This window comes from Lampetra fluviatilis, chromosome 4, assembly GCF_964198595.1.
Source record: "Lampetra fluviatilis chromosome 4, kcLamFluv1.1, whole genome shotgun sequence".
Taxonomy (NCBI): Eukaryota; Metazoa; Chordata; class Hyperoartia; order Petromyzontiformes; family Petromyzontidae; genus Lampetra; species Lampetra fluviatilis.
This window is the reverse complement of record NC_136278.1, coordinates 2,746,926-2,765,536: the sequence shown is the minus strand read 5'-3', so window position 1 is coordinate 2,765,536 and position 18,611 is coordinate 2,746,926. Positions and strand designations below refer to the sequence as shown.

Sequence of the window (18,611 nt, the reverse complement as noted above, 5' to 3'; positions counted from 1 at the left end):
TTCCAGGCAGCACTGGATAAACGGTGCCAACGCTGCAATATCGTAGATTAATGGTGCCAACGCTGTAACACCGTGGTTCAACGGTGCCAATGCTGACTACTTTCACGCGATAGGTGTATCCAGTGAGGGCTTCTCCTGATGTTCCAGTGTGCCCCTTGCAGCTGCCATTAAATTGGTACATTGTTTATTTGAGGCCAGGTGAGAATTAGCCGATCAAGAGACAATACCTGCTTTGTGAGGACATCTGGTGTATTACAAGGCTAACGGCGATATTAATATTAATTCTCATTTTAATTTGTGTTATAATCACGAGTGAACACGGCAACACAAATTAGGCATCTACAAAACGGCTGGTCGGGTAATTATGGATGTGCCAGCGGCCTTATTCGAGTGAAATATTAAGGTGCCGTGTTGGCAATGGTACACGAGTACAAATCAAAAAAGACTCCGAAACATTTGTCATTGACGCTGCATTATACAAACATAAATGTGCACGCGGCTTAACCTTTTGGGCAAATGCCCTTCTTCAGAGAAGATAATGAGTAGATAGGCTGACCAATGTACAGTATCATTGAGACAATGATTCTCTCAATAATTTTATTAATGACGTTAACATGAATGGTTTTGCATTGATATAGTTATCCCTATGAAAGCAGAAAACAACTTGGGTATCATTGCTCATGTTCATCAGATGGTTTTGTAAAATCATGAAGGTATCCCAATTTGCACACCAATGGAACTATTGCCCTGTTACTCCAAAACAATCTGATGATGAGCAATGACCACGATGTTTTGGAATAAGCATTTATGTATAAATTCATAAACTAAACAAAAAAATGCACTCTTTTTATTTTAGCAGGTAAGGCCCACTAAGCTATATCACTCTTTTTCAGAAGCGACGTGGCCTCAAATGATAGCTCAATGAAGTGGCTGATCATATGGAATTTTATAGCAGCCAAATACTCTTAAACACATGTTTCTGAATGTGGAGAGATAAAACCAGAGGACCTGGAGAAATAGCTACACCACCACGGAGAGAACACGGAAACTCCAAATGCACAGGTGTCAGGGTTGGGATTGGGATTGGGATTGAACCCACAACCTCCTGTATACCAGGCAAGGTAGTTAACACCTCGCCACTGCAGCGCTCCTTACATAATACATATTAAAGTTGCCCTCATTCAAAATGTTTAGGAGACCAGAAAATGAAGTGAGATGTCCAACTGTTTCGGAACAAGAGCTGTTCGATGTTTCCTAACAACGTTTTCGTTTTTGTGCCGCGTGCTGTTCAGCTCGACGTCCGACGTTTCGCTTGACATGCCGGGAGCTTCTTCAAGAACTCCTGTAGAGCACAACTGCAAACAAATCCACGAAGTTCGGGATATATCAAATATTTTCTCTCTGCAGAAAGGCCGTCACCCAAAACGTTGGCGTATATATTTTTTCAATTCCGGTACAAGCGTAGCTTTCACGAAAAAACGTGGCAACCTTTTGATTCGTACATATACAGGCGTGACGCGTAAGGCGGAGCCCTTCCACTCAGATGTGATGGCGAGATGTGAACTACCTCTCCTGGTCTACAGGAGGTCGTGGGATTGTGGGTTCATTCCCGACCCTGTCGCCTGTATATTTGGAGTTTGCATGTTCTCCCCGTGGTCACGTGGATTTTTCTCCAGGTCCTCCGGTTTTTCCCTCCACATTTGGAAACATGTGTTTCGAGTATTTGGCCGCTATGAAATTCCACATAAGCCACTTTGTTTTGACTGCTTGTGTTGTGGTTATTGCAAACATGATCCCTTGTATAAAGTTGTCAGTTTTTGTACCAGTTGAAAGGGTAAAAACCTATTACTATATTTTGCCACTGGTAAAGGAGGTCTCAGTGTAAATGCATACCCCGAGCTCTCAATACTCTGATAGTGCGCTGTTTTTGAGTTGTACGCCTTTTGGCGTCATCTGGTCCAACACCAATGGAAACTAGGCTCTAAGAAAAGCTGTCTCGGGTGTGGACCAATCAACTTCAAGGACAGTGCATATCATTATCATGATCAGAGTTGTTTCTTTTTGTTTGCATTTTGACTGCTTGTGTTGTGCTTATTGCAAACATGATCCCTTGTATAAAGGTGTCAGTTTTTGTACCAGATGAAAGGGTAAAAACCTATTACCACTTTGCTTTGTTATCATTTGTGGCCAGGTCGTTTCTGACAAAGAGCTTTGTAGCTCAGTGGGCCGTACCTGGTAAAAGAAAGTAAAAAAAAAAGTTTATGTGCAGGTGTGCAGTGTGGCTGAACAGGCGTGCTCTTCCGTTGTTACATGTATGACAACAAAACAACTACAGTGCAGTAACACCGGGTCAAGGGTGAGTGGGTTGGTCCACCATCGTGAATACACCACTGTACACACGCACAAAGACTAAGATCCCCCGTATAGCCTTAACAGACTGTTGGGGAAAGTGCTGTTGGCGTGCGCCTATGAAGGCCGGCACAGCACGCGAGGGTATGGGTGGCCAACACCACGCCCGGCCGCATTTGTCTCTCGTAGCGATGTTTATACACTACACCAGGTACTCATTTAAGGCTTAGTCGACCTAGGGGAGGCTCAGAACCGTTTCAGATCATCGTCACTGGTGTTGGCCATGAGCGAGAAATTGAACTCGGAGGGGCCGGGTTCGAAGCGCAGCGCCCTAACCGCTCCGCCACCGCTCCGCACCCACACAGCAGCAGCATCAGCAGCAGCATTGAGCTCAGAAGAACAGTGCCCAAAGACAAAGAGATGGTTGGCCTGAAGCCACACGCCATTCGTGCTTGTAAAGAGCCGGTGCTGTGTTTGTGGCATGGGTCCGGTGGGGGTGGGGAGAGTTCTGCCCCCCATCAATACCCCCCCTCCTGCCCCCCCCCCCCCGAGTTTGGCAGGCCAATCCTTTGTTTGCCAAGCTATTGCACAGCCAACGAAGACGAAAACCAAAATGCTCGCAATGCTGGTTATGGGAGTTACTCATTAAACAAAGTGAACCTTCAAGGAAGCGAGAGCAATTTTGTATCAATATATTTTTTAAACTGATTTTTGTGCTCTCGGTCGGTCGTTCTGCTGGCAAGTTGTCATCTTCACACGATGGCTCGGTGGATGAAATGTTAAAGCAGATCCTCGCTGAACCTGCAAGTCCCATCGGAGTCGCTGTTTAAAATCTTACCGAGGGGTGTTGTGATGGATGAGGGAACGCTATGGGCGGACGTGTGCCGCGGTGTTTCTCCATCATCAGCTTATAATGCGCAATCATTGTAAGGCCCCCTTTTGTCAACCCACAGCTGGATGAATGCCTCCCCCACGCCGTGGAGGTCATGGAGGTTGTTCGACCATACTTCACCGCGTTGGTGGAAGGGTGGTGAAGCGCACACCTAGGCACGGTTCGGATATCAGCCGCGGCGGGGAATCGAACTTTAGTTGGCGCGTTTCATTTGTGGAATCCGTCGAACGTACAACAATCGAAGGCATAACGAAAACGGACAGCCCATTGTGTTTTGAGGTGAGCAGAATGTTTCAAAAGCAGGAGACGTGTCCGCGGTGAAAAGCAGACTTTACAGTGCTCGGGTGATTCAAGACGAGACAGTCAGCTCCAGACACAGCGGGGATGCGGTGCACTGAAGTGGAGAGCTCATTATTTAAACCCAATCGAGAGAAATGTTGATTTCAGGATTTTGAAACGGTGTTTTTTTACCCCCGTCTCTTTTTTCTTTTCTTCTCTCCGTAAGTACCGGGGTTATCGTTCACAAATTATCAGAAGCAAACACCCGGCCGCTCTAGCTTCCTACTAATACTTTCCGTGAGCTAACAACAAAAAAGAATCGGAATTCGTTTTTTGAAAAATTCAATTTAGAACTGAGATGCAACTGGAAATCCTCTGGGCCTCAACATTCACTTGTCTTGCGGTACTGACGAACGCACACTTCCTGTCGCAAATGAAACACCATTTGCATCTTTCTGTTCTGATGCTCCTAGTCCTGCAAGTGTCAGGGTTGCTGACTCAACACTGACCGATACAACTGCCTAGCTTTTCACGATTGTGTTCAAGTACATTTTGTTGAACCAGCTGAGACCTCGATAGACCTGGATTGTCTCCGGTAGTGTGTACTCTAGAGCTCTCTGTCGTGTTTCCGTGTTGATCGGCGTGAAAGTCCGACGTTTTGCTCCAGGTGTGGGGGGTGCTTCTTCAGGAACTGAATTCTGAAAAGATACTTCTGCTCCTCAAGAAGCTGCCAATACGTGGAGCAAACAACACGTGGCACGATCTGAAAACGTCGGGGAGCGAACCGACAACAACGCAAAGCCAAAAAATGCCCTTTATTTTTGAAACCCAGGAAAGCCTCGCTGAGGCTGAGGATTGTTTTTCAGGAGGATCCTGCATTTGGATGTTTGGAGAGTTCAGGGGTCAGCAACCTGCGGCTCTGGAGCCGCATGCGGCTCTTCAAGGACTGCTTCGTGACGTTATTTATTAAGGACCCACCGTCTCGTATCCACATTGCATTGCGGCTCTTGAAATGTGTTTTTTTTACCGAATTCGAAATAAATGGCTCTTATTGTTATGTTGGCTGCTGACCCCTGGGCTAGTTGCACCAATGCACGTTTGTCATGTGGAATTAAACCGGAATACTGCACCTTTACCTGGTAATAAACCATAAATACGAAGGTTTAGCATTCAAAGGTCCACACAGATGGATTCAAGAAACGTATTTCCGTACTGACATCTCCTGGTCGCCTCACAGGCTTAGCAGGTTTTTTTTTTGTGGGTGTCTCAGCGATGTTTGTGAATCGTCAGTATTGCCCGGCAGTCTTCCATCCCAAGCACCAACCCCGCTTACCTGCCAACATCTGGCAAACATGGGGTGCACTGAGGGCGATCTGGTGATACGTCCAGTTATGTCGTGAGGAAAACGTAGTAGCCATGCAATGATTAACAATTGCCGTAATTGCAACTGGAATGACGATTATTAGCAGTTGGCGATGAATTGTTACGGTTGGGTGTTGCCATTCGGTTTAAGATTCAGCTCTGATTTGTCTAATTTTTATCGTCTCGTTCACTCCGTTGACACGTGTAATGTTAGAATGTCGATTGCATAGATCTTCTAGATGCACGTACCGTGCGTGCGTGAGTGGAAGCGGTTAATTCTAGATTTGAAGCTTTCGTGACTGCAAGGATTCATACTCTTAGTTCTCTCGGTAAAGTCACGTAGGTAAAAAATTAAATAAAAATTAATAAAAATAAAACAATACAAAATCACGACGTTTCGGAGGCAACACAAGTCTCCGTCATCAGGTGGGACCGTCACAGCCATTTTTTTACCTACGTGACTTTACCGAAAGAACTAAAAGTACGTAAGCGGTTACTTTAATTGATGAATCATTTTATCGGGACGTGCTGAGGAAATCGCTTTCTTGAGGGGATTTTTTCTTCAGCCGGGGGAACTTTGCGTCTCTTCACCAGAGGTTGTTTACGATAAGTCCCAATGTGTTGGCGTTCCGCAACGGGTCATTCTTAAACTTTTTTTTGGTGTTTACTTCCTTCTGTGGCACGGTACTGTACAGGGTAATCCATGTATAGATAACCCACGGAGTTATAACGTCCCTCTTACATTCTTCTCGGCAGGTGATCGAATATTGTTAAAATGACGGCACCGAATTTTGTTTTAGGAGAGTGTTAAAGGACACGTTACGTGTCCTGAGATTTGTGGGAGACAAGTAGAGGCTTTGAAAAGAAAATGGTATTTTCTCGATACATTATATTAGTAGGGCATCTATTAATGGATCCGCTTGCTTTTCATTTGAAGCCAGGACAGCTAGTTTCCACTTTAAAATTTAATTTCTATTTTCAACGCCATCAAATACAATAAATCATGGTGATGAACTTATTAAAAGTGTCTTCTCAGGATTTTGAGGAGTGCAGCGATAATGCACTCGAGAGATAATGCAGTCAATGGGAAAACATGACTTTGGCAAAGAACTCATGCCCTGTGGCGGCAGTATTGCCTAACTGTGGGGAGCGGTAGTTTAGTGGTTAGCGTACTGCGCTGCATGTATGAATGTTGAACTTTTTTCGCACCGTACATAGCCAACCGTGCTAATCGGAGGTGCGGGGAACTCGGTTCGATTCCCGCTCACAGCCAACATCGGTGACGAATATCTGAACCGATCCTGGGCCTCCCCGAGGTCGACTCAGCCTTAAGTGATATACCTGGTGCGGTGTGTAAAACATCAGCCAGCCACCCTCTCGTGTGCCGTGCCGGCCTTAATAGTTGCTCACTAACAGCACTTGCCCCAACAGTCTGTTAAATACTATTTTGGGGAAATATTTCTCATAACTGTGGAGTGTGTTCTGCAATTAAAGTAAATTAATGAATAAGCCATGGTTTTGGCTATGCAAAAAAGGCTGAAATTTTTGTGCTAAAGGGTTGTTTTGTAAATTTTGCCAAATTGACAAACTAATTGCTGTAACCCCTTTTAGCTTCCGTGATCAATTTGTCACGGAAATATTAAAGTGTAAAATATGAACGCATATTTTTTAATATAAACAATAATTAACATTACAGTGCAGGCGTGTATGTAATACTTTCTAGTAGTTCATGAGTTTTGGATGTATTTATTGTTATAGTCAAATAAAAATAATAATCATACTTTTGGTAGGGATAGGTTTTTGGTATTAAAAAAATAGATTTTTGGTGGGAAAATCGTGTAAGCGATGCCATGTTAGGGATGTCACTTCTAGTGTCCAGAGAAATCTGAAATTTTGTATCTAGGCTTTTGATTTCCGTTTTTTTTTCGTATTAACTTGAACATTTGGAACACATCCTTACGATGCTGATGCTGCATTGGCAGTGGTGCACAAAGCATGATTCACGATAAAGAAAAACTTATTATTTACAACTTTTATTTCTCCAATCTAAATTTTTGAATTCACCTACCAGTGTTAGTATGTGGCAATCGCTTTAAGAAGCCTTCATCCAGCAGTCATGGCTTCTGATGATAATGCGAACGTGTAAATAATGTGTAATTTCCTTGAATAAACTCAATAGTAAAATCCATTTTCTCTGAAGATTAATTCTCCGCGAGAACTATTTTTGTATATAATCACGGGATATATCCAATTCGCCATTCTTTCTATTTGTGAATCTGCTTTCCTGTTATCCATGATTTTGCGAATAAGCAAAGGAGCACGCTCAGCGAGGTGCTAACGTAATCCTGTTATCCGCGACAATTCGTGGCTAATGCAAGGACAATTCCCATTGTCTCCGAATTTCTTACCGGAGAAATGACAGTCAGACAAACTAACAACCTGCAATGGATGTTGATAGTCGTAATAATAATACCGCAATGTATAACATTAATACCATGATTGCGGTACACTACACTGCCGCTAACTCGACTCAATGTCCCTGCAGTCACAAGGAGCAGTCCCCCAACAGCTCCATACTTGAAGCCCTGCCTTTCCAGATCAGGCCAACCACCAAAGCGGATTTTACAATACATCCCGCCGAGCCCACGCCCGTCCACCCGGCTTCCTCCCGGCTGTGGCACGAGTTGAACCACGCCCCCCCCCACCCACGCCTCCTTGGCAGCTATCGGTGCTCGCCAGAGAGCGGCAGGGGGAAGGTGCGGTGCCTGACCCTGGCGGTGAAGGCTGCGGTGAAGCTTATCTGCACAGTGCCGGCAAGCGCTTGCCAACGGCCGTCCTTCCGCATGGCGTCCGATCCGACCCGAGAATCCGGGCCAGAGAGCACCCAATTCCCTTTAGCCCCCCACCCCGCCCCCCAAATGGTCTCCGATCCACTTACTCGTCCACCCCCTTCCCCCATCTTCGGTTCGTTTAATGTCCACGGCAGGGGTGGCGAATCTACGGGCCGACGGGCCAGATAGGGCCCACGACTTCGTTTCATCCGCCCCGTAGCCACACGAGCGCCACCGCTTCGAAACGCCCTGCAAGTGATACTTGTCAGCCACTAGCAGCACTAATTGGGTACTAGAGGGGAATGTTTTTTGACCTGCCAACAGCGTTTCTCTATTTTTTGCTCTGTTTTTAATTTTGCCTATGTTGAAAACACTTGAGATCCAACAAGGTATTGATGCATCGATTCTAATTGATTGTCATGCTTGTGATAAATGCATTGAAATTGTCGGTCCAGATTTTGTATGGTTTGTGAAAATGTAAACGTAAATGATACGGGAATGTTACATTCAGTCTAATGGGGTACAGCCGAAATTGTAACAGTTCATTGAATTGGAGGTGATAATTTTCGTGTGCGAATTGGCCAAACATTTCAATGCAGGACCCTCTTGTAAAGTATTCGTGAGACTCTCGGTCACAAATAAATGACGTGACTGTATATTAAAGAATTGATCAGTAGCAATTGACCTCTGCCTCTTTACTCAGTCATTCCAGGCAGCCGATGAATTGCCTCGTTTGAGAATGTTTAGTATATTTTCGTGTAATCATGTAATGAGAGATGGCATAATTGGTTGCTTGTGGGTTGTGGTCGACAGCTCGCTTGAATCTGTTGTTGCAGTAATGAGTGAACATGTGCACGTGATCATAAACATCCAAAAACTGCTTCAAATGAGCCCTCCTGACCCCTGACCCTCATAAGAGACACAGTGGCAAAAGCATAACTCTGAATCTTTAATTGGATTGCTTTCATAGAAATCCTTCCCCCCCCCTCGCCTCGGGAGTCGTTTGGCCATACTTCACTGCGCTGGTCGCTGCTGGTCGATGGAAGCAGGGAGCATTGGACGCGATTAATCGGGTACTTGTAGAGATATTTTTTTGGTTGAGAATCGCCCGAGCGTATTGGGGGTGGTGACATCGTCGAGCAGCCAAACGGCCGTGCTGGGCGTCATGGTCCAAAAATGTTAAATGTTTTACAATTTTTTCCACGCAAATTATTCGATCGGGACGACACGTACCAACGTCGCTCCCGACTTGCCAGACTCTGAAACACACCGCGCCTTCGTTTCCCGTAATCCGCGGCACATCGCGGGGCGGATTTAAGACGCATCACGGACCACCAACCGCGATCCGTAGACGTGAGCGGGGCTGTTGCGGAGCCGCAGGGAAAACTCGGAGGTAAATTTTCGTTGTAATTTTATTTACGTCTTACAGGACTATACGCGCTGTCGTGATTTATTTCAGCATTAAACGGATTGTTGTATTTCTTTTAGACTTGGATGCCAAATCTAAGAGAAATACAAACATCGACCCAAGTGGCAGATTTGTGCCATTTGGCTCTGAGAAAATATCGCGACCTCATGAGTGGAATCGCACGGCTAATTCCCCCCGTGATCCGCGGCACACCGCCTCGGCACGAACGTTTCTTCAGCGGATTGTGAGTCGAGCGCGATCCGCGCTGATATGGTCCCCCCATATCAACGAGGATTGTCGGATTTCTCCCGCATTACTATTTTCGCGCGGCTGAGAAAAATATCTGAGCTCAGCAACAGAAGCACGGCGGACATTGACAGAGGGGATGACGAGCAAGCACATACATCACAATCGTGTGCCCGGGTGCACGGCTCTGGCATTCCTAACAAGCACATGTATTATTTTTTTTGCAGGTTTTTCACTTATATTCTTATAAATCCCGTCCGTGCGCCGTACGTGAGCGAGGAATGGGGCATGTTGTAATGGAGAAAATGATGTGACTGAAAGCCGCCCCTTGTTTACAGTGAGGCCGTGTAATAACATGCGGTGTATCGTGTACGTGAATAATTCACATGAATCAATGAACCGCTCTTTGTAAGGCCACTGGTGTCTCGGTAGGCTACCTTAAAGCATTACTGTACTGATGAAGTGGAAAAGAACTCGTTGATAAATCCGAGAAAGGCGTTCATCACCCCAACGCTGGTGGTTGCCTCGTAGCACTTTGGCAGCGGGCGATCACTCTCATGAAGATCCCCCAATATCGACTTTAACAGTTCGAATGTTGGAACAAGTGCTGCTAGCGAGCACCTATTAAGAGAACCACGCCCGCCCGCCCGCCTGCCACTGTCTCCCCCAATGCCAATGTTTTACACACTGCACCGGGTACTCATTTACGGCTGAGTCGACCTAAGGGAGGCCCAGGATCGGTACGGATATTTGTCACAGATATTGGGTGTAGCAGTGAGCAGTCTGCTCACGACTACACTACCGCTGCCAGCAACAAAGACAAAGATCCCCGGTGTAGCCTTCATAAGAGATTTTTTGGGGCAACGTGCAAATGCACGCACAACCACACGAATTCTTTGGGACAAATTTGATAACCATTGAAGATTCTGGGCGTCTGAAATTGTATTTGTGCCGAGAATGCCCACAGCGAGGATACATTGATTGGGCGGGTGTCACATTCTTGGTTGCAGGTCTGGGTGTATGAGGGTGTCTACGCAGTGGTTAGCGCTCTGTGCTACTAACCCGGCGACCCGAGTTCGATTCCCGCTCACGACCAACACCGGTGACGATTATCTGAACCAGTTCTGGGCCCCCCCCGTCCCACCCTAGCTCGACTCGGTCTCAAATAAGTTGCTAGGACGGTGTGTGAACATCACCATTGGGGAAACACGGCTGGCCGTGCGTGGTGCTGGCCACCCACCCCTTCATTAGCCATGCCTGCCTTCATAGGTTCTCGCTAAAAAGACTTGCCCAAACAGCCCGTTGAAGGCTATATGGGGGATCTTTGTTTATGAATTTAGTGGTAAGCGTGCGTGTGGATGTGGTGTGCGTGTGTGTGCGTGCGCAATGATGTGGTGTGCTTGTGTGTGTGTGTGTGTGCATGTGGTTGGTGGTGTGACTGTGCGTGGATGGTGGTGTGCGTGTGTGCGCAATGATGTGGGGGTGTGGGGCCCGCTGGGAGGGGAGTCGTGGGGGCAGTGTGTGACTCGTGAGTAGCGGGGCATGGCTACCGGCCTATCGGCCCATGTGCAGCTGGTGCCGTGGTTTTCCTGCCCCCGTGCTCCTCGCGTTTCGGGTCCCCTCCGGCTCCGGGAATCGTCACTCCGCTAATTGGTGTGGCCGGGAGAGCACCGAAAATCGCGCTCCGTCTCCCGGCAGTGGCGCAAGGGGCGGCAGTGGCCCCCCGGCTTTGCTTCGGGACGCGCGGCCGGTCATCTGTGCGGCACCGCCACAACCTTTCAGCTGGTTTAATTAGTAAATATTTTTCTTTGTTTAAAAAACAAATTAAGGAGCGTTTTATCGTCGTTGCAACCTTGTCACCTCACCCACCGCCCCCCCCCCAGCAATGGATGAAGAGGCAGCGAAGCCAGGTGTGGTGGATGAGTGTTCGGTGTGAGTGTGAAGGGGGGGGGCACAGCGGTGGTTTATACGGGCTCGCTGTAAGCCGGATTCTTACGGCACGGCATCAGTTTTGATGGCTGTATTGACAGGCCTGTCGGGCACCGGGTGGTTTACAGTTACAGGCACTTTGTGTGCTGCCAGTCCGCCGATGGAACAAAACATTTCCTTGTAACCCTACTCTTCTTCTCTGTCGCTGTGAGCTCAGCGCCGCCGTGCTGAGTGTAAAACACCCCAGTGGCTCACGGCAACAGCAGGCAGGCAGGTAGGCAAGGCAGGTAAGCAGGCAGGCAGGCAGGCAAGATAGGCGGCAGGAAAGCGCGACTCCGACCAGGAGACGCAATAAATGTTAAGAGCGGCCGGAAAATGTTTCCGCTACAAAATAGGTGACTCTTTTGAGGTGCTTTTAAACGCGTGCGGAGCGGTCAGAAATGGTTCGCTCATCGTGTTGTTGCGACCGGCTTCCACAGGCTTTGCCCGAGTTGTCTCTTCTTAAGGCTTCAATGGCTTGAGACCGTTCCCATCCGATTGATCGCGGTGTGTGGCGAGTGAGGAAATGTTTTTTTTGTGATTTCGCGATTTTTTTATCCGTTTCGAGGTTTGCCGTGAGCTGAATGCTATCTTGGCGGTGCACCGCGCGGTGAATATCTTGAAACTGTTATTTTGTCGAGTGTTTTTATTGTGTTGCTTACAGCAGACGGGTGGTGCGCACGGTTTTGCCCTTTGAAACCTTTGTCGCTATGTGGCGTGGGGCCTCTCCCCCTGATCAGCTCAACCTAAAAATAAATACGGTACCTGTGTTTGCGGGCGATGCGTCAACACCTGGCCGTGGCGTGTCGCGCGGCGTGGGGGGGCCTCGATGTTTACTCACGAACGGCGCTCACCTTGAATGGAGTGAGCAGGTTTACGAGGGTTTTCTAAAAAAAGGATTTAGTCAATACAAATTTGCGTACGAGCGTGATGCTACAGTGGGGGGGGGGGCGGTGGTACAAGAGCAGTTCGTACGCTGCGTGCCACGGTCCCATTCATCCCCCGGGTTGAGTTCCTGGCCGTGATGCGACACCTGCGGAAAATTGCTGCCCGAACCCCGCACGGACCCGTGCTGGAAGATTAATTCGGCCGGAGAATCAGTTCGCGGGCCTGAGAATCAGTTCGCGGGCCTGAGAATCAGTTCGCGGGCCTGAGAATCTGTTCGCGGGCCTGAGAATCTGTTCGCGGGTCTGAGAATCGGTTCGCGGGCCTGAGAATCGGTTCGCGGGCCTGAGAATCTGTTCGCGGGCCTGAGAATCGGTTCGCGGGCCTGATAATCTGTTCGCGGGCCTCAGAATCTGTTCGCGGGCCTGAGAATCTGTTCGCGGGCCTGAGAATCTGTTCGCGGGCCTGAGAATCGGTTCGCGGGCCTGAGAATCTGTTCGCGGGTCTGAGAATCTGTTCGCGGGCCTGCGAATCTGTTCGTGGGCCTGAGAATCTATTCACGGGCCTGAGAATCTGTTCGCGGGCCTGAGACTCGGTTCGCGGGCCTGAGAATCGGTTCGTGGGCGTGAGAATCTGTTCGCGGGCCTGAGAATCTGTTCATGGGCCTGAGAATCGGTTCGCGGTCCTGAGAATCTGTTCGCGGGCCTGAGAATCTGTTCGTGGGCCTGAGAATCTGTTCGCGGGCCTGAGAATCTGTTCGCGGGCCTGAGAATCTGTTCGCGGGCCTGAGACTCGGTTCGCGCGCCTGAGAATCGGTTCGTGGGCGTGAGAATCTGTTCGCGGGCCTGAGAATTTGTTCGTGGGCCTGAGAATCGGTTCGCGGTCCTGAGAATCTGTTCGCGGGCCTGAGAATCGGTTCGCGGGCCTGAGAATCGGTTTGCGGGCCTGAGAATCAGATCGTGGGCCTGAGAATCAGTTCGGTGGCCTGAGAATTTGTTCTGGGGCCTGAGAATTAGTTCGTGGAGCCTGAGAATTTGTTCGGGGGCCTGAGAATCAGTTTGCGGGCCTGAGAATTTGTTCGGGGGGCTGAGAATCAGTTCGGGGGCCTGAGAATTTGTTCGGGGGGCTGAGAATCAGTTCGGGGGCCTGAGAATCAGTTCTGGCGCCTGAGAATTAGTTCGGGGGCCTGAGAATCAGTTCGCGGGCCTGAGAATTTGTTCGGGGGCCTGAGAATCAGTTCTGGGGCCTGAGAATCTGTTCGCGGGCCTGACAATTTGTTCGGGGGCCTGAGAATCAGTTCGCGGGCCTGAAAATCGTTTCGCGGGCCTGAGAATCAGTTCGTGGGCCTGAGAATCAGTTCGGTGGCCTGAGAATTTGTGCTGGGGCCTGAGAATTAGTTCGTGGAGCCTGAGAATTTGTTCGGGGGCCTGAGAATCAGTTTGCGGGCCTGAGAATTTGTTCGGGGGGCTGAGAATCAGTTTGCGGGCCTGAGAATTTGTTCGGGGGGCTGAGAATCAGTTCGGGGGCCTGAGAATTTGTTCGGGGGGCTGAGAATCAGTTCTGGCGCCTCAGAATTAGTTCGGGGGCCTGAGAATCAGTTCGCGGGCCTGAGAATTTGTTCGGGGGCCTGAGAATCAGTTCTGGGGCCTGAGAATCAGTTCGCGGGCCTGACAATTTGTTCAGGGGCCTGAGAATCTGTTCGCGGGCCTGAGAATCGGTTCGCGGGCCTGAGAATCAGTTCGTGGGCCTGAGAATCAGTTCGGTGGCCTGAGAATTTGTTCTGGGGCCTGAGAATTAGTTTGTGGAGCCTGAGAATTTGTTCGGGGGCCTGAGAATCAGTTCGTGGGCCTGAGAATCAGTTCGTGGGCACGATCTGGCTTCCAACGTCAGCCCCGCCGCGTTGACGCGGCGGGGGGGGGGACCGGGAGCGCCGTGCGACATTTCATAGCCGCCGCTCGTCAACGGCGCTTGCCCCCAAGGAGAGCCGTGAGACTTGACGGTGCACGCTGTTATTGGCTTTGCCTTGCGCGTGTTAGGGAAATCGCGTGCGTGCGTTGCGAGCACGTGGCGCACGCCTCGAATGCACGTCCCCTCCTATCAGGCGTCGACAGCTCCTCGCAGCTCGTCCCGTGTGAAGTCACCGCTGCGCTGGTGCCGCCTTATCGGTGGTGGTGGGGGGGCGTGCGCGCACCCCCCTTGCGCGCACCCATGCGCCGGCACGCTCCATCCGACGCGGCTGCTTCCTGCCCGTTCCCCTCCATGTCGACGCACCCCCCCTCTGATCAAACCCCTTCCACCCCCCCCCGCCCGCACCTCCTTGTGCGCTATCGCCGCAGCGAGCCTGTTTCCTTTCACTCGCCGCGAGCCCGGCTGCAGATGGGAAGGCACGCGCTGCATCGGGAAGCGTGGCCCCTGTGAAGTGGGCCACGCGGCCCGGCGAGAACGGCCCCTTGTAAACATGCCCCACGGTGCGAGCGAAACAGAGTTTAGCGTTATTGCTCTCGGATGGTTGTGCTCGGGTTGTACCGCGTGTTGTTGGGGCATGATTCAGGAGCTGGGTTGTTCTCGATTCGGGATGGTGGGCTCCCAGGGGCGTGCAGCGAAACGTCGGACGTCGTGCCGACCCGGAAACGCGTCCGAGAGCTGCGTAGCACAACCGCGAAAAACTTGCGCAGTCAAGTTGCTGCTACTATTACGACGGCGAGGGATGGCGATCAAATTTTTTTCAGAGAGGGAACGCAATCATTCATGATTGCTGTACAATGTGCTTGTGACCTATGAATACCTTTCCATTTAATGGTATTTGTAAGGTACATATGTACACCTCTGAAAATAAATAGTAAAACATTTTCCAGTCATCTCCTTCTCTAGATTGAACATGAATTAACCTCCGGTGAAAATTCACTCCCAGTTAATGCGGAGTCACATTTGCAACAAATAATGAACTATCTTCACAGGGCAACGTGGTGGCGCAGTGGAGGGCAGTGCAGTGAACGAAATCATTGCGCCGTACTCCTATGCTCCCTCGTTCGGTCGTGTATCCCCGGCCGGTACCCGTGCGGCGTTGGGAAGGGCCACTCCCCCCGCCTCCCCCCCATCCAGTAGGGAAGGGCCCCCCCACTCCACCCCAAGGGAAGGGCCCCCCCCACTCCACCACCCATCCAGCAGGAGATCGACTCGACGTGTCCGCGCACGTTTCCGCGCAGACGACTCGTCCCGCGCTCATCCCCGCCGCTCCTTCTCGCTCCCCCCCCCCCCCCTTCGCCAGTAGTCCCGGCGACACCGCCGCCGCCACCGCCGCCACCGCCGCCAGCCAAGGTGCCCGGCGTTTCTTCGTCTCCGCCGCCGGCCAAGACTCGCCTCGCGGTCTCGGCAGAACCGCCGCCCTCCTCCTCGGCCAGGCCCTGCAGCGGCGCCGCTCCCGTCGCGCCCGGCGCCACCGGAGACACGGCGGGGCCCGTGCCCCTCGCGAACCCCGGCATCTCCGGGGGGAGCGGCGGCGGAGGTGGCGGAGGAGGTGGCGGAGGAGGAGGAGGCCTGCTGTGTGGACCCTGCGGACCGTGCGGACCGGGAATCATGCTGGACCGCGAGCTGGGCTACGAGCGCACGTACGTACATGGACGCACTCGGATGCACGCAGACCCACGCACGCACGCACAGCACGTGTGTGTGGGTGTTGAACTTCTTCCGCACCAACGGAGCCAACCGTGCTAATCGGAGGTGCGGGGGAAGGACAACAAACTAAACACTAAAAAGCAGTTAGAAAGAAATTAGTTTTCAATCTAGCATGCACGGAATGGCGCATATTTCTCCACGAACTTTAAAAGAGTTTTTATATGAATATAGTTAGCCTATGTGTCCTGACTTTTGGGCCACCCAGTACAAATTATGTGCACAGCGTTCCTCCCCCTCTGCGGTACTAGGTCTGTCTGGAACAACACAACTGTACAAAACGGTCAATGAACAAAAACAACGAAGCAAAGTAAATGAAATAAGCAGACAACAAAAAAAGCACACGATTCTTCAATCAAATCACAACCCTGAGTTTGTTGCAAGTTACTTCATCGCTGGCGCGGGGGCGTTGGGGTGAGGAGGGAAGGCGGTAAATTATTCCAAATGCACTCAAAAGACGCGCTGCCCCTTGTTAGTCTACTGGTGAGAGAGTTCCTCCCATCACCGTGCCGATTGGGGGGAGTCGTCAGGCCATGCTTCACTACGCCGGTCGGTGCTGGCTGGGAGCATTGGACGCGGGGGCATAGAAGTACCATACAACATCATTTTGTTTGCTTCACGGCCCTCCGGTGCCTGCCACGGTGGCGAGATGCGAACTACCTCGTCTGGTATACAGGAGGTCGTGGGTTCGATCCTGACCCTGACGATACCTGCTGTATATTTGAAGTTTTTCGTGGTGTTCTTCCCGTGGTCGTGTGGATTCTTCTCTAGGTCCTCCGGTCTTTCCCTCCACGTTAAGAATCAACATCACGCGTTTAGAGTATTTGCCTCCTATACATTTTCACGTGATGATAAGCCTCTTTGTCGAGGCATCATTTGTGATAGCCAGGTCGCTGGCTATCACAAATGAGCTATATAGCTCGAGTGAGGCCTTACCTAGTAATATAAAAAGTTTCGTTTAAGTGTGGCGGTGCCCGTCAGAGTGGCCATGCGGGGCTGATTACGCGTGTTTAGCGTTGGGGCTGCCCTGCCTTGCCCACCACGTTACAGCACTTTGCTTAAAACGTGGGGGTTAGCCAGAGTACATTTAAAAAAAAAAATTGCTTAATCTTGTAACGCGTTCTGCATGCTGATTTATGGAACGAAGAGTAAACCACTTAATAATTGTCTAAACAGGCTGCTCCATTATTCTTCCTAAGTGTATACTTTGTATTGTTTATTAATATTTATACTTCTATGCTTAATTCACTATCATTTATTTCTGCCATCATCCCGTATACAGACAGTGATACAATTAATGCCCGGTTGTTGTTGTTGTTGATATTTATTACCGTGTTTATTAATATTGTTGCACTCGATGATTCCCTGCGGATATTCCTTCCACGCTTGGAAGGATCTCCATGAGCCTCGGGCTTTAATGCTGAATCCGAGGAATCCTAAGGGTGACCTAGTCTGCGACATGGTTTGAAAACACATCACAGTAGTTATGCCTATGGCAGTCGATGAATATGGAAAGGGATCAAACTTGTTAAATAAATAGGTGTAGAAGAGCACGTTTGGAATAGATTTGGAAAACTGACATTGAACATGAAAAGCAAAGGTACCAATGTGCCTGAACGTTTTTGCTCGGTGTATAATTGCTGCATCGATGTACGGATGATAAACATGGACGAAATAGCATGGAGCACAAGCTGAGGAGTGCGTGAAGAAAGCGTGGCGTGATGTGAAGTCTTGGATTTGTGCTGAGAGACGGAATGAGTAACACGCGGATCAGAGAACTCACGCAACTTAGAGATGGGACACGTCACTCGAAGTGCTGTTGGCAGATGTTCGAGACTGTTGGCAGCGTGGCAGCCAAAGGAGGAAACATGCCTGAGAGGATGGATGTGTGCCGTGGAAACGGAGCGATGAATTCGGCTCGTGTGCATGGACTCCATGGATCGTTGTATCGTGCGACTGTGAGAGATGGTGACGGCTTTAGGAGGCCCTCATCCAGCAGTGGATAGAACCACGGCTGCTGATGACGGTGAACGTCATTCCATGGTGTCAGCCCTGTCGAATCGCCAAATTAGAAAATTAGGCGCGATGATGAATTCAGATATGAAAACGCTTCAGTTGCGGGGCCGGATGACGGTACTGTAAATGGGATGTGACAGACATCTCCGTGGGTCTCTCCGGCACGGATAAAGTTTTTGAAATGAAAACCTGTAATTTGACACTTAAATAACATGGCCTGGTGGTGAGAGCAGATGGCGCGCGCGCGCCACTGAAGTGAATTCCTTGAGGCACGACCGTGCCCGTATGTGGAGCGGCTTCTCCCCCGTCACCTCCACCACCGGGTGTGGCACAGGAGCTGGTGCCGCAGTTGGCACAGTGGCGCCACCTCGTAGGGCTGCAGTCGGGAAACCTTCCCTTGGCGATTCGACGAGTGATTTTGAACAATAACGGAGTGGCGGCCGAGGAATGGAAGACTCCTTGAGGGCTCTGCCACCGAGCAGATTGCAGCGATGAAATCGGCTTTTCGCGTGTGCAGGTGTTGGGTGGATTGTTACGCTGCAGGGTCGTAAGAGGTGTTGGCAGCATGGGGAGGCCTTCATCGACCAGTGGATTGACCATGGCTGATGCTGATGATAGTCAATGGGTGGGGGAGCAGCGGTGCAGTGGTTCTTGCGCTTGGCTATGAATCAGGGGCCTCCGAGTTAATTTCCCAGTGACAACT

General features: G+C 50.1%; 1 protein-coding gene across 11 annotated transcripts in view; it reads left to right on the top strand.

The window, feature by feature from the left end:
- Positions 1-18,611, top strand: part of LOC144931478 (LIM domain-binding protein 2-like) — a 163,606-nt gene that overhangs the window by 7,796 nt on the left and 137,199 nt on the right. For 3 of the 11 annotated variants that reach the window (XM_078855329.1, XM_078855330.1, XM_078855327.1), the window contains exons 1-2: positions 14,627-14,688; positions 15,492-15,828. In XM_078855329.1, coding sequence (XP_078711455.1) covers positions 14,679-14,688; positions 15,492-15,828 — 347 coding nt within the window. In that variant the 5' untranslated portion in view covers positions 14,627-14,678. Of the gene's footprint in view, positions 1-14,626; positions 14,689-15,488; positions 15,829-18,611 lie in introns of those variants that run through there. The other 8 variants (XM_078855337.1, XM_078855335.1, XM_078855328.1 and 5 more) reach the window with 7 other exon arrangements.